We start from the raw sequence: 13,300 nt of genomic DNA, 5'->3' as shown, positions 1-13,300 counted from the left end.
AAATCTCGGGAGAGGGCGAGTGGGGATTGAGATTGATTATCAGCAGCACACTCTGCTGTACGGTATTTTGGTAATTTCTATTTCCGTAATGATCAAACACTGACGGAGCAATTATCAAGGAGGGGTTCTGGGCAGGCAATTATGGAGGATTGTAGGTTATTCCTTCAGAGTAAGACGGATAATATACAAAGTTGACTGATGAGGAAAAATAAGAAACGAAAAGAAAAGAAAAGAAACAGTCAGGGGATGGATATGGTTTGCATGCTGCAAGGCACGGTGACACTGTAACTACCTTACCTGTGGTTCGGGGCGCATACAAGCTGGGATCTGGGATGGCACGGGTGATACGGTTAAGTTGAGGGATTGTGTCAGATGGTCTGTCAGTATCGGTATGGTTAAGACAAGAGACACCCCGTACTTACTTACCTACTAGGTACCCCTGAGACTACTGTACAGCATACAGTGAGTAGAAACTGTGGAAGCAAGGAAGACAAAGAAAGACATGACTGACTAACTAGTTATGAGGATGAGGATGAGTAATATTGCGATCAGACAGACACCTGTTATGGAGTACAGGCAAGCTCCTGGGGGGATCAACGGGGCCTCGGAAATCCGACCGGCCCTTCTGGTCTCCAAATTTGGCAATTACTGACTGCCTGAGGAAGTTGGCGGAAGCTAGGTTGAATGCGGGCTAGTGGCAGCCAACACAGTATGGGGTAACCCTCTGTAAGTACACTGTACAGTGTGCGACAGTAGCAGTAGTAGTAGTAGTAGTACCTAAGCAATTCCGAAGCTGCATGTTATCCCCGAAGTCCGCCTTCCCCAAACAAGCTTTCTTTCCCACTGCCCACTTCCCAGTTCCCCAGCACAGGCGACAGCATTCTTTACAGAATACAGAATACAGGTGAAATGGTGGTGGTTACTTGTGTACTGGCTGGGAGCTGGTACCTGCACGTAAAGGCAGAGGTCGAGATGATCACTCGGATTCATGGTTCAGTGGCCGGCGGTTCCGCCAGGAACAAACAAACTCCTTGAACTCCTAACTCCTACTGACTACTGTGGTTGAATCTAACTTCACCGTCTATCTAGACTGGCATCCGAAAAAAAAGGCAATCCATGCAAGTACGTATCATGACCAATATAAACACCATTACATTCATGATATAGTCGGGCTGGTCAACCTACCAGAGGTGACAGCCAGCCTACCGCTCAGATATTAGACAAAACACATGGGGAATCACAAGAACCACGCAACCATCTCAACCCTACATCGCCCACTGCGGAATCACCCGCTTGATGTACTTCATGAACTTGAAGAAACCCACCGCATGCTCGACGTTGCCATACGGATCGACCACCCGCTCCGGGAACGCGATCCCCGCGCCGAACAACCCCCGGACGGCGCGGCCGCTGCCGTCGCGGAAGCCGCCCGATGCCGAGTCGAACTCGGGCTCCAATAAGACCCCGTTGACTGACAGCTCGGGGAGCGCGTCCCGGGTGAACCCTACGGCTTGCACAATGTACGAGCACGAGGGCAGGTGCCGCTCGTACTGCGCCTGTTCCTGGCCCCCGCCGCAGTCGACCTTGGTGATGAACCGGCCGGCTTCAGACGAGGCCAGCTTGTCATCCTCTAGTTGTTGCCGAGCAAACTCGGCCGCGTGTCCCTTGAGCCCGGTGTTGTCCCGGAGGATCCATCCGTCCATGTACTCGGCATACCGGAGGGGATGGCGAGTGAACCACTTGACGCGAAGCTGGGGGTGCGACGTGCGAGCCAAGTCTACCAGGTTGAGGAGCGCGAGGATGGCACTATGAGACGCCCCCACTACGGCGACGGTCAACGGCAAGTCCCGAGGGAGGTGTGACATCAGCTCGCTGGGTTTCAGCACTACATCTAGGTCCAGACTCTCGATGTTGTGCCCGGGTACGTGGATCGGGACCTCTGTCGGGTGCGACCCTGTGCAGAGAACGAGTCGGGGGGTCAAGACGACGACCTCGTCTGCAGAGTCTCGGAGCTTGATCCTAACGGTCCACGTGGAAGTCTATGGAGTAGGGCGGATATATTAGCAACGCGGGGAACGGGAACCTTCTCCACGTCCGGAGCTCAATCTGCACTGACTTTCTCGGCCAGGTTGGCCGCCGTGATCACCCCTCGACACGCCAGAACCTGGTCCATCTTGACGATGCCATCCGTGAGGGCCCGAACCATATCGGCAGCATGGTGCAAATGGCAGGTTTTATCCTGGTCGAGTTTGGCCATGGTCGAGAATGGACTGGGGATCCGGGTGTTGTTGATGACGGTGCGAAAGGGCTGAACGGCCGTGGCGTACGCCTGGAACAAGGCCACTTTGGTGTTGCTGGTGAACCGACCGCCAGTCAGCAACGAGCGCTCCTCATCCGACGCCTTGAGGGATCCTCAGACTGCCAGACGGAGACACTCACCTGGGCACTTCACGGTATTTGCGATTTACGCGGCCTCCCTGGAATAACGGGTCGACCCAGGCAATCTTTCCTCCCAGCTGCTTCTCCAGGAGATTTCCCATCACCGCCAGACCAGCAGGGCCGGCCCCCACGACGACGGCGGCACATTTCTGGGATTGAGTCATTTTTGGAGGAGCCGTGCACGCGGAAATAGGGTTGATAGGGCAAGAGGTCACCAAGTCGAAATGGTGACACAACAAAAACGGGGGGTTTGTTTGGAAGCGAATCCGGAGCGGGAAGCCAAAGGGGAGGGAGGGGGATGGGAGGGATTTATGGGACGAGCCGGGAATCCAGGGGAACAGCGACGTATTGGCGGCGTAATTCTCGGCGAAACAGGCGAACGAGAGTCACCGCAGGTTTTGGGCGGGAGAGGGGGGAAACCACCTCAGACGGTCTCGAGATAGCCAAGAAACGTAAAAGCGATGGCCTAGATGGCCTAAATGACCAGATGGCCGTTTGGCCAGTCATGGATTCCCGCCGTTCAGCCAGTCAGGGTGGGCGTCGCGGTGCTGCGCGAAGGGCGGACGTGGCCGATACCGACGCTCTCGGGCGAGATGCGCATCATTCCAGAGCGACGGTCGGTCATGCGCTGATACTGGCGCTGCTCACTGGCTCCCACCGGCGTATCACCGCCTCTCGCGCGACGGATGGGTTGTTGCGCAATCGCTGCGGCCAGCCCCACCCGGGGCCTCTGAAAATCCTGGGCCGCTTTCCGTCGGCCGTCACATTTGTGCGGTGCTGGCTGGGGAGTTGGGGGAGGGGGACAGGGCGACGGGGGGAGAGGGAGCAGGGTCACCGTCGGACAGTGGGCAACATCATGTCCTCATCTGGCCGACTGACGGGGGTTGCTCTCCTCGAGTTTGGTCGAAAGGGAGAAAGCAAAGGCAGCGGTGCTGGTCGTGGAGGAAGAGGGCGACTTATATCCAGGCGCGCCGATGACGAGATTGGGGGGCTTGGCGAAATGGCGTGATTGACGTGGGCAATGAGGTGATGCTGCCCGGCCTGATTCGGCAGGCTGCCACCACCACCAACTTGACTATCCGTCTGATATCTGACTAACCAGTCCTTGGATTCTAATTGATCAACTACCATGTAGTCATGCAGCATGCCCATTATCATCTTCCTGTGCAAAATAGACTAGATCGCCCAAAACACCCGCACCGACACTCGCTGCACGTGGTTCAACCACCCGCCAAACCGTGCCCGCCCCCAAACCGCAATCGCATCCCCAGCCTCCAGTGCACGCACTTGGCTCCCATCCAGCGTGGCTCGGCCCCGACCTTGACTACGTTCAATCTCCTCCGCCTCGCCCGAGTCGGCTGCAACATCATCAAGATGATCCCAGACGATGGTATGAAATTGCCAGGTTCCCACGGCAGTTCGGTTCGACTGTAGCCGGTGGGCATTGGGGAGTAAGTGAGGATGGTCAGGGCCAAAGTCAAATGGACCCTGCTCCTCAGGGGCCACAGGCTGGGGCCGTTGATGGGCTGCATGCAAGATTTCCGCGTCAAACCACGAATAGGAGCCCCCATACTGGCCTCGGCTTCCAGCGCCTCCGCCCCAGCCCTGATCGTGGGACGAGATAGTGAAGATAACCCTGCGGCACGGGTGCACGGTTCGGTGCGGCAGCGACTTGGGAGAGGCGGAACCTAGCGTCTATGACCAGCGTGCATAAAGTCAGCAAGACGGGACCGTTGAGGAGTCGTCCGTAAACCGGCCAGTATAAGCATACCTGCACATCGTAGCACAAAGGTACCGTCGTGAGAAGCACCTGATCCTGGTCCTTTCGGATCACCGTCTCTCCTTCCAGAACGGACTCGGTTGAGGCCCAGTATTCGCCTGCATCCACGATCATATCTACAATCTCAACGGGCAGCAAATCGTCGGAGTTTCTCGTCCACTGCCAGATGTGGTGCAGCAGGTACCGGACCTTTAGCACATCCATACAGTTAGGGTAGTAGGTGACATCATCTGCGGCTGGCCGTTGTGCATTCTCGCCGGGGGGATTGCTCGACTCGTTGTTGGATGAAGGTGGTAGTCGCCGAAACCGACGGATAAGAGGCAGCATCATTGCGAGGGGTAGCTTTGGCGGCGGAAGATAGAGTCTTTCGGAAGAGTGGCCGGTCGTAACTGTGATGACAGGGTCCTTATGTGCTGAATGCCCGTACAGCGCAGGCTCGCCAGGCCGGGTATGAGCTGAAGCGCCAAACTCGGGAATTGTCTATCCTGAAGATAAGTGGATTGGCCAGGGTCCACGATCAATTCGCTTGTAAGAAGAGCATTGGTGGCTCAAGCTAGCCTCAGTGAGTTGTCAGCTCACTGCTTTGTTTTGCACCCCGCCTTCCGGGCCAAGACAACCAGTGGGGTGGTTGAGTGGGAGATGGAGTTCAATTGGTGGGAGAAAGCGGTGATTAAAGTCCCTGAGGATAGACCAACTTGAGTTGGATTGAGAAGAGCGCGGGGGGGGGGGGGGGTGCGGAGGGATTGATTGATTGATATTGTGGAAGAGCAGCTGGTGATGTGACGTCATGGCGTTGTTCCTGGAGTCAAAGTTACATGCCCCGTAGTAGTACATGACATACCTGACATACCATACGGCATCTCAGAACAGGCCCTGGAGTAATCGCCTTTCAGAAAAAGTCCCCCAGCCTTAACGAGGGCCTACCATTAGGCGCCTAACCGAGGAGGGGAGGCAGCGAGCACGCGCAGGCGGTGAGGCTGCGGTCGGGCGCGGCAAAGATACGACCGGCAGAACGCGATACGGGCGGTATACGGGCGGTATGACGCCCGTCGGATGCGAAGAAGAGCAAGCAGACAGAGAGAGAGAGACAGGCAGAGCAGAGCAGAGCAGACAGACAGACACAGACACAGACTCACTCACTCACTCACTCACTTCCCTCCATCTCCTCCTCTTCTCTACTCGTCCCTCCAAAGCAACCATCGCCCTCCACTCCCTCTTCCCCCCCCCTCCCCCCAATCCTAACACCCAAAGTGCTTCGCTTCTAGTACTTCCCATTGCTCAACTCGTTTCTCTACCTCCCTCACCCGCATCCCGTCGGTTCCAGATTCCCTCCCCTCTCTTCCATGCCGCCCATTCTCCCGCTACGCTGCACTGTCGTCCTGCCCGCTTCGTGAACGTCGACGTCCACATCCCTCCGATTTCCTCTTAGAACGATTACTGCTCGCCTGCGCAGACCTCCCAGGGACCCGGATACATACTATTACGGCCGGTGCTTCGGAGTTTACCAGGTTGCATCCTATCTCTCCTCCGCGACCGCAGTCGTTTACGGAACCGGACTCGGTCGCGGCAGCTGGGCTCGTCCGGGTTTTGCTGCTGGCGCATTACTGAACGGTACGTTTTGCGAGGCATATAAAATGGCGAGTGGGACGGATCTAGGCTACACGCGATGGTCTTGGAGCTCCAGGAACCCGAGCAGGGCCCTGAGCGCTGCTGTTGGGCCCGCGCAGTCCCCCAGAGCCCAAGCCGGGAGCGAAGTGACTTTCGCTCCATCTGGGGTGTGATCAAACCTCCGCACCGCCTTTGGCCCTCTCCTCTCCCCCCCCCCCCAATCCCCTCTCGCCTTCTCCCTTTTCCTCCCATTCTCCTCCTCCACCGTCGATGTTTTCCATTTCCATCTCGCACTGGTCATATCATGGTTGTCCACCTGGGTTCTGACGTTTCGCCTTCCATTGTTCTAGATCTACAACCCTGATCCTGCCGTCATCCTCTGGCTTGTCTACCCCCCCCCAACAAGCCTCCCGACCACAACGTCCGCTCAATCCTTACTCAATCCCCCGACTCTCCCCTTGTCCCTCTTGTCTTCGCTCGATCTGAGGTTGGCGCATAACTATGGAGGTCGCCGAAAGCAGGGAGTCTGTTCCAGTGGGTGCGCCGACTGGAGCAGACTCTGCCGTCACCAACGGAGAACAAAATATTCTGCTGGACGACTCGCTTATGGATGATGACCGATCGAGCAGTTTGAGTGAAATCGATGACGTCTCTGAAAATATTCCGTCCGACTACGAGTCTCCCAAGCCCGAGAAGGTGGCGCCGGAAAATGACTCGGAGGCGGAGACAGAGCGCATCGAGGACTCCCCCAATATTCGCTCAAAAACAAACATCGTCGTAAGCGCTACTGGGTATGAGCCAAGCCCCAGCAAATTGGCCCAGTCGACGACCTACGAGGACGTGGAAGATGATGAAGAGCACGTGGCGGACGATTCGCCCAGCAAACCTCGCGCCAAAACAACTCGGGCAGCTGAAGTGGCAGATGAGACGCTCGGGCTGGACGATTCTGCACTGTCAGAAGCCATTGGCAAAAAGCGCAAGCGGCTAGAGTCCGGCGACGAGGCGGGCACTGAGATCGATGAAGACGATTTGCCGCCCCAGAAGCGCCGTGGCTCGGTCAAGAGCGATCTCAGCGACCCACCTGCGGACGATATAGTGCTTACCCCCGAGCCAATGGAAGAACCCCCCAAGATCAATGAGGAAGATACCGTGGTCGACGACATCACCGAATCGGCCTTGCCCGTGGCGCCCGCAAAAGCGAAGAGGGCCAAGAAGGGCAAGCGAAAGGGTCGCAAAACTAGAGATGCCGATGATGACGTTGATAACGGCGCACTCGAGACAGGTGCCGAGGTCGATGACCTCGGGGACGATGATACTGCAGAACGTGGTGACGATGCAGACGACGGCGACGCCACTGCCAAACTTGAGGAAGAATGTAAGACACGCGAAGCCTAGCAACCCCCCCATGGTGAGAAGACCTTCGATCCTGACGTGTACACTTTAGCAGTCAAGAGAGTCTCCGCCCTGGAGTCACTAGCCGGACTGGAACGGGAATTTGCCCTTCTACGAGACAAGTAAGACATCCGTCGTCGCCTTTGGTGCCAACTGTGTCCGGTCGCTAATCCTTCTCGCTGCTAGGATCTATGATGAGCGGATCTCGAAATTGAATCGGGAGCTTGAGATGCTCAACGGGCCTAATCCGACCCATACCGAATTCCTGCGGCAGCTCGAGGGCGTCAGGCAGTATCGCGACGCCAAGATCAAATATGAACACACGCTGTTCCAATACCGGGTACACTCGTTGCTGAACCGGAGCATGGCGGAGCGCGCTCAATCGCATAGCACGTTCTTCCAGCGGGCGCGAGATATTCGCGAAAAGCACTCGAGCGCCATCAGCAAGCAGTTCTATTCAATCCAGCACGATCGCTTCAAGACCGACGAAGTCAGCCCGCAGCATTACATTCCGTTCCCGATGCGGCGTTCGCAACAGATCTCCCACCAAACGGCGTACAACCAGGAGGTGTCCATCATGGCGGGAGTCGCCAAATACGTGGGCTTCCCGGCCGCGCCTGCGCTGTCTGCCGCGCGACCGGCCGAGCTTGAAGAGGATCTGGAGAAAATGGGGGTAAGTGCAGGTTCCCAGCTGCGACGCCAGATGCTAATGAATGTCCCGTGCGCGCAGATCTCCATCGAAACAAGAGCTCCGGCCTCGCAACCGCCGCCGTCGACCACGTCCACCACCCTCCCGCGGGGTGCCATGCCGGCCATGTCATCCAACTTCCGCACGGCGGCGGAGGAGGCGTTCCTGGAGCAGACGCCGTGGGCCAACCCGCAACACCCCATCCATCAGCACCAGCAGATGCCCCCCCGGCCGCAGAGCCGGGTGTTCGAGCACCCCCGGGCCCTGCATACACGACCCCGGCCGCCCAGAAGCGAGTGGTCGATATACACGCCCCCAACGGCTCCGCCTCGACCATTGCGGAGAACTCCTCGGCCAATAACACCCCCTACGACCAGGAACAACATCCCCAGACCCTCGGGCATTTTGTAAATCCCGAATACGATGCCGACCGGCGCTCGGGGTTCCGGTCATTAAGCTCCTCGCCCCTCGACGTCCGCAAACCCCATCCAGCCTCCTCGTACGGCAACCTCGACCACCGATCTCCCCAGGGTCCCTCTCACAACGCCTCCGCCTACTCCCCGCCCTCAGCCCGACTGGGTCTGTTCCAGTCAACGACCTCCAAACGGGATCCCTCACCGTCCATGTCCTCCCGTCCCGTCAATTCCATCCACCAGTCGACTGGGATCCTGGGGGGGGCCAGCTCCAACCAGATGGTCGCTCGATGAGCGGAAAAAGTAAAAGTACGCATCACCACCTTTCTCCCGGGGTTGGGGGTCTTCGCATTGTACAGGGCTTCGCTTCAGGTGTTGTAGAGTGTTTCTTCTAATGTATGTACGGATTTGGCATGTATGACTGGCAACCACAGCAGGGAACGAAATCAAGTGATTTATTCTAACCAAATTTGCGCCGGTTCCCCCTTCCATCATACCCTTTTTATTCGATGGCGGAACCAACTGTTAGCTTTGGGCATGTGTGAATATGGGCGAACGGATCCAATGCATCGGGGTTAATCTTTTTTTTTCTTGGGGTGTTGCTCTTTTCCTTCTTTCCTTTCTTTTCTCTCCTTTCTTCCATCTTTTTTCCCTCCGCTACTCACGATACATACATATGCCACGGTGTCATGTCATGCTTACTTACTTGCTCGGTTGTTTTCCCATTTCTTTTCTTTTTTTTTTTTTCCCTTTTTCTCTTACTGTCTTATTTGCCGGTGTTGCGGGGGTAGTCATGTATGTGGCCATGTATTTTGCTTTTGCTCTTTTTTTTGAGGATAGCTATCCCTTGTGCATAGGAGAAAGAGGTCTAGAATAGAAACATCTTCGCTGCAGTTCTCCGTCTAATTATCATCATAGTAGTGGGTGATTTGCATACTTGTAGAACATAGATTATGGCCGTGCTTTTACCTATAGACAAGCCACAAGGAAGGTACGTACTAGGTAGGTACTCGATAGACACTACATCTCATAGATAGAAGCTATTATCCCGGCCCATCTACGCCAACCGCTCACAGAGCCAGCTCTACGACATAAAAAAATTGCAGGCAGGCAGGCAGGCAGGCAGGCAGGCAGGCAGGTACGTAAGTAGGTATGTAAGTAGGTAGTAGGTAGTAGTAACCCTAGATTCATATAAACCAGGTAGGTATCCGATAGATAGATAGATAGAATACATCACTGTCTGTCTAGTCACAACATTCAGGGGAATCATTCATGGGAATCTCATCGTCCACCTTCCCTCCCTTCCTCGTTCTCTCTGCCCACTCTTAAGAGAAAAACAAATGAGGGAGAGAAAGGATTCTCGAAAAGGAAAATACAAAAACAACTAACTAGTTACACGACCTCGTCAAACAACTAGGTAAGTAGTTGGAGTAGGTAGGTGGATTCGATGCGACTCGCTTAGGTGGCAGAGGTGGTGGCTTCATCGGCGGGCTGCGGCGTGGATTCCGTCCGTGCCGTTGGCGAGGGAGGTGTTGTTGGTGGCGGATTCGGGCGCGACGGTACGGGAGGCTAGAATGGTTTCTTCTTGTTGCTGTTGGTCTTGGGGCTGCGGCTGGGTTTGTAGTTGTTGTGGGGGTTGTTGGTCTTCTTGGGGTTTCTGGGGACGCCACCTGGCGAGGACTTTGCCGGCTGCGGGACGGGATTCCTCGTCTATTTTGTGGTGTGGTTAGTTTTGTGCTTTGGGGAAGAAGGAAGGGCAAGGGTGGCCTGGCTTACAGGTTTGGTAGACATCCTCGACGGCGTTGAGACACATCTCCCGCGCCGGGGGTCGGAACATGATCAGATATCTGGAGGTTTTGTTAGGATTTCTGGAAGCCGTGCGACAGCGGGGTGGAACGTACAGTAAAGACTGAACACACAGGTTCACTCGCTCCGGGTCCTTCGCCAGGCTGGCCACTCGCTTCGTGATCGGGATCGTCACCTCGGGGATCTCGCTGAGGAATCGGATGAAGATCTTGGTATCCCTGGAGTCGAGGTAGGGCAGAAACCCATCCAGAAGCCGCAGGACCCAGTGATCATAATGCAAGGGCACCGTGACGTCCTCGTCCTCCTCGGTCCGTTGAGACGCAGTGAACTGCATCTGTATGCGGTCGTTGTACCATTCCTCGTTGAGCCACATGATGCCCACATTCACCCGCCCCCGGAAGTCTTCGAGGATATACCGATAGAGGGTTTCTCGGATGGAGTCCGATATCGTAGGCTTTCCCCGCTCCTGCTCGGATTTCACGGCTCTCGGTTCCAGGCCAGCTGGTGCTCTCGTGGCAAGTCTGGTGAGGAGGGTCACCCAGGCGTCTCGATCGAAAGTGCTCCCGGCCAGTCGAGCGAAGCCTAACTGCTGTTGGCTCTTCCCCTTCGCCGGGGTGGGGGTCACCCCGGTAGACGCCAGCATGCCGAATACCCTTCCCACTGCACTCCGGCCAATGTCTGCGGCCTCATCTTCTGTTAGCGGTGGAGGCTGGGGTAGCACAAACGGCCCTAAAGAGACGAGGTCCGGTTGGAGGTCCGCCACTTCGGTCGGCACGGCATCCTCCTGCTCCGCTACGGGCTCTGGAATATCCATGGGCTGGTACTCGGGTTCGTAGTCATCGTCGTCATCGTCGACAGGTGCTGCGGCGGCGGCGGCGGCGGCAGCAGCAGCAGCAGCAGCTTGTTTTTGCTGGGCAGCTTGTTGCTTTTGAATGGTTTGGTAGCGCCCGCGTATAGCCTAGCTAGTCAGCATGAAATGGTTTGATTCCGCGAGTCATACATACCTCGACCGACTGGTTCATCATCGACTGGTCGACACGGGCTAGCAGAGGAACCACGATCTTGACCAGGAGATCCGGGGGCAACTGCTTCACGTCGAATGACGATAGCCCAGCATCCTCGGTCAGGGTGAAGAGCTGTGCATAGCTGATCGGGCCCGGGGGCAACGGGGGCACCTTGACCAAGGGCGGTGTTTCCACGCCCAGTCTCGCCCGTTTGGCGTGATCCAGTCCGTCCGTGGGTTCAACGGGCAAGCCACGCTTCCGCGAGGCGTCATCGACGACTTCCAGGCGGGACTGCATCAACCGATCGATGTACTGCTGCATCTTACCCACCAGGGGGTGATTCGGGTTCCTAGGCCATCCATTAGCTCCTTCTCTCGCGGATCCCACACGGCGACACCGGCTCACCTCTTCATTATATTGACCATGACCGCTCGGGCGGTCCGTTCCATCGACTTGACACCCACGCGGATCGAAGGGGTAATCGGAGGTCGGACTTGTCGCGCGGGGAGGAAGTTCATGATCGCGTTGATGATCTTGTTGCCAATGGACTGGCGGGTTCGAATGAGGACTGCCAGGCAGTTCAATGTCGCGTTGACGAAGAGAGGGTCACTTTGAAGGCATTAGCACACCGTCAAGTTCCCTTTCGGGGGGTGCAATCAAGTACCTCGAGTCCTCCTGGAAGACGGCCAGGAGTCGATCTAGCAAGCCCGAAGCTTCTGCCTCCAGGTTCGGGAGGGAAAGGACGGCATGGGTGCGAGGCACGATGGCTAACGAGGTCTCGTTCTGTTCCGGGCGCTAGAAAGAAGGCGTTAACATCGTCGCAGGCGCTGCCTGCCCGGCGGGATCTTCTGGGTACATACTCTAGGGTCCGAGATCGAGCCATGCGTTTGCACCTGCACGACCCGCTGGACGAATTTGATACACAGGATCTTGACGGCGAACGGGAAGGCGTCCCATCGGCGTAGGATATCCTGCTTGACGGCGGTCATGTTCTCCCAGACCGCGCCATCATCCGGGTGATTGACACTGCAAGATCCAGCGTTAGTAACAGCGAGACCCAGCGGAAGCTCCTCTTAACCCCATGCGCATCGCGGTGGGATGCGACAATCTACGAGAGCTCTCCGACAAGGGGGGCAAACAGAAGCGAGCATCGGTGACCTACATATGCCTAAACACCAGCGGATACAAGCTGGCGGCGTTCTGCACTATCTGTTTCAAGACCAAGGGATCCCCCTCCGGCAACTCCAGTATCTCCCGTAATGTCTGCAGCACTCTCGGGGCCAGCTGCTCCTTCTGGGACGTAGCCAGCGCGGGACTGGCGAAGGTCTCGGCCAGGAACTCGGTCCCCCATCGCCGCAGCTCCACCCGCGCGGTGGCGCCGATGAGCGGCAGGACTCCGTTCACAATCTGCGGGTAGAAGGCGGCATCCCCCAGGACGAGGTTCCGGGCGGCATTGAGCTGCGCGATCTGGTCGACGAGGTGATCGGACGACTGAGCCATTACGACTCGATTCAATGGCCGGTTGGGCCGACGACGCGGATGGCGAACGAACGAGCTCGGGAGACGGGATGCGTCGCCCGAGGTGACGGTGTTTGTGTTGGTTGAACTGGTCTACGCAGAAGGTGCTGCCGCAAGCACCGGGCTTATGATGTGACGGCTAGGTGATGTGCCCACGAGGCGCATATAGCGGGTGGGAGAGGGGGAGAAGTGGAAAACCCGGGGGGTGGGAGGGGGGATTTAGAGAATGTAATCCAAGAGTAGGATAGCTTGGGGGGGTGAGGGGGTTTAAAAGAGGGGGGGGGATATCCACAACAAACAACAAGAAGAGGACGGATGGGAGATGGAGGTGAAGATGGAGGAGATGGAGATGGAGATGGAGACGGAGACGGAGACGGAGAGGGAAGAGGAGAAAGACCGGCGGTTGGACAAAGTCACGGCGCGGCGGACCCCGGGTTTGACCGACCCGGGCGGGCCTGGTCTTTCTGGCAACCCATCTTTGTCTCCAACAGTCTCTTCTTCCCAGGCGAATATATGTAGTCGGTGGCTCTTCTCTATACTTCTAGATCTAGATCCGGGGGTGTGATCCATCAGATCATATTCACTGGCATCCAATACTATGCGAGTGGTCAGCCATGGTTTGTTTCACTCGGGGTGTTGGTCTGTCTACCAC

The 13,300-nt window shown here is 56.7% G+C and overlaps 6 protein-coding genes across 6 annotated transcripts; 2 read left to right on the top strand and 4 right to left on the bottom strand.

Moving 5' to 3' along the window:
* Positions 1-1,045: 1,045 nt before the first annotated feature.
* On the bottom strand, positions 1,046-2,256 carry BO70DRAFT_365167 (uncharacterized protein). Its single transcript, XM_025543996.1, has 2 exons — positions 2,117-2,256; positions 1,046-2,039 (listed from the first exon to the last, which is right to left on the bottom strand). The coding sequence occupies exons 1-2, from the start codon at positions 2,204-2,206 to the stop codon at positions 1,266-1,268; spliced, it is 864 nt and encodes a 287-aa protein (XP_025396144.1). The 5' UTR covers positions 2,207-2,256; the 3' UTR covers positions 1,046-1,265.
* Positions 2,257-2,301: 45 nt separating this feature from the next.
* BO70DRAFT_122791 (uncharacterized protein) lies at positions 2,302-3,559 on the top strand. Its single transcript, XM_025537969.1, has one exon. The coding sequence runs from the start codon at positions 2,738-2,740 to the stop codon at positions 3,446-3,448; it is 711 nt and encodes a 236-aa protein (XP_025396143.1). The 5' UTR covers positions 2,302-2,737; the 3' UTR covers positions 3,449-3,559.
* A 56-nt stretch (positions 3,560-3,615) lies between these two features.
* BO70DRAFT_342915 (uncharacterized protein) lies at positions 3,616-4,936 on the bottom strand (the record flags this gene model as incomplete). Its single annotated transcript, XM_025541396.1, has 2 exons — positions 4,211-4,936; positions 3,616-4,134 (listed from the first exon to the last, which is right to left on the bottom strand). Exons 1-2 carry the CDS (start codon positions 4,547-4,549, stop codon positions 3,616-3,618), a joined length of 858 nt encoding a protein of 285 aa, XP_025396142.1. The 5' UTR covers positions 4,550-4,936.
* Positions 4,670-5,117, bottom strand: BO70DRAFT_122776 (uncharacterized protein). The gene has a single exon (XM_025537968.1). The coding sequence runs from the start codon at positions 5,051-5,053 to the stop codon at positions 4,790-4,792; it is 264 nt and encodes an 87-aa protein (XP_025396141.1). The 5' UTR covers positions 5,054-5,117; the 3' UTR covers positions 4,670-4,789.
* A 1,211-nt stretch (positions 5,118-6,328) lies between these two features.
* On the top strand, positions 6,329-8,614 carry BO70DRAFT_399456 (uncharacterized protein; the record flags this gene model as incomplete). The annotated part of the gene is made up of 5 exons (XM_025546862.1): positions 6,329-7,202; positions 7,275-7,341; positions 7,406-7,892; positions 7,950-8,150; positions 8,198-8,614. 5 exons carry the CDS (start codon positions 6,329-6,331, stop codon positions 8,612-8,614), a joined length of 2,046 nt encoding a protein of 681 aa, XP_025396140.1.
* An 886-nt stretch (positions 8,615-9,500) lies between these two features.
* BO70DRAFT_431949 (RNA-processing protein PTA1) lies at positions 9,501-12,854 on the bottom strand. Its single transcript, XM_025548276.1, has 8 exons — positions 12,293-12,854; positions 11,991-12,156; positions 11,795-11,925; positions 11,536-11,739; positions 11,131-11,479; positions 10,222-11,084; positions 10,097-10,167; positions 9,501-10,030 (listed from the first exon to the last, which is right to left on the bottom strand). Exons 1-8 carry the CDS (start codon positions 12,628-12,630, stop codon positions 9,801-9,803), a joined length of 2,352 nt encoding a protein of 783 aa, XP_025396139.1. The 5' UTR covers positions 12,631-12,854; the 3' UTR covers positions 9,501-9,800.
* Between the last annotated feature and the right edge of the window lie 446 nt (positions 12,855-13,300).

The sequence above is a fragment of the Aspergillus heteromorphus genome (assembly GCF_003184545.1).
Source record: "Aspergillus heteromorphus CBS 117.55 chromosome Unknown BO70scaffold_28, whole genome shotgun sequence".
Taxonomy (NCBI): domain Eukaryota; kingdom Fungi; phylum Ascomycota; class Eurotiomycetes; order Eurotiales; family Aspergillaceae; genus Aspergillus; species Aspergillus heteromorphus.
This window is presented reverse-complemented; position numbering and strand designations above follow the sequence as displayed.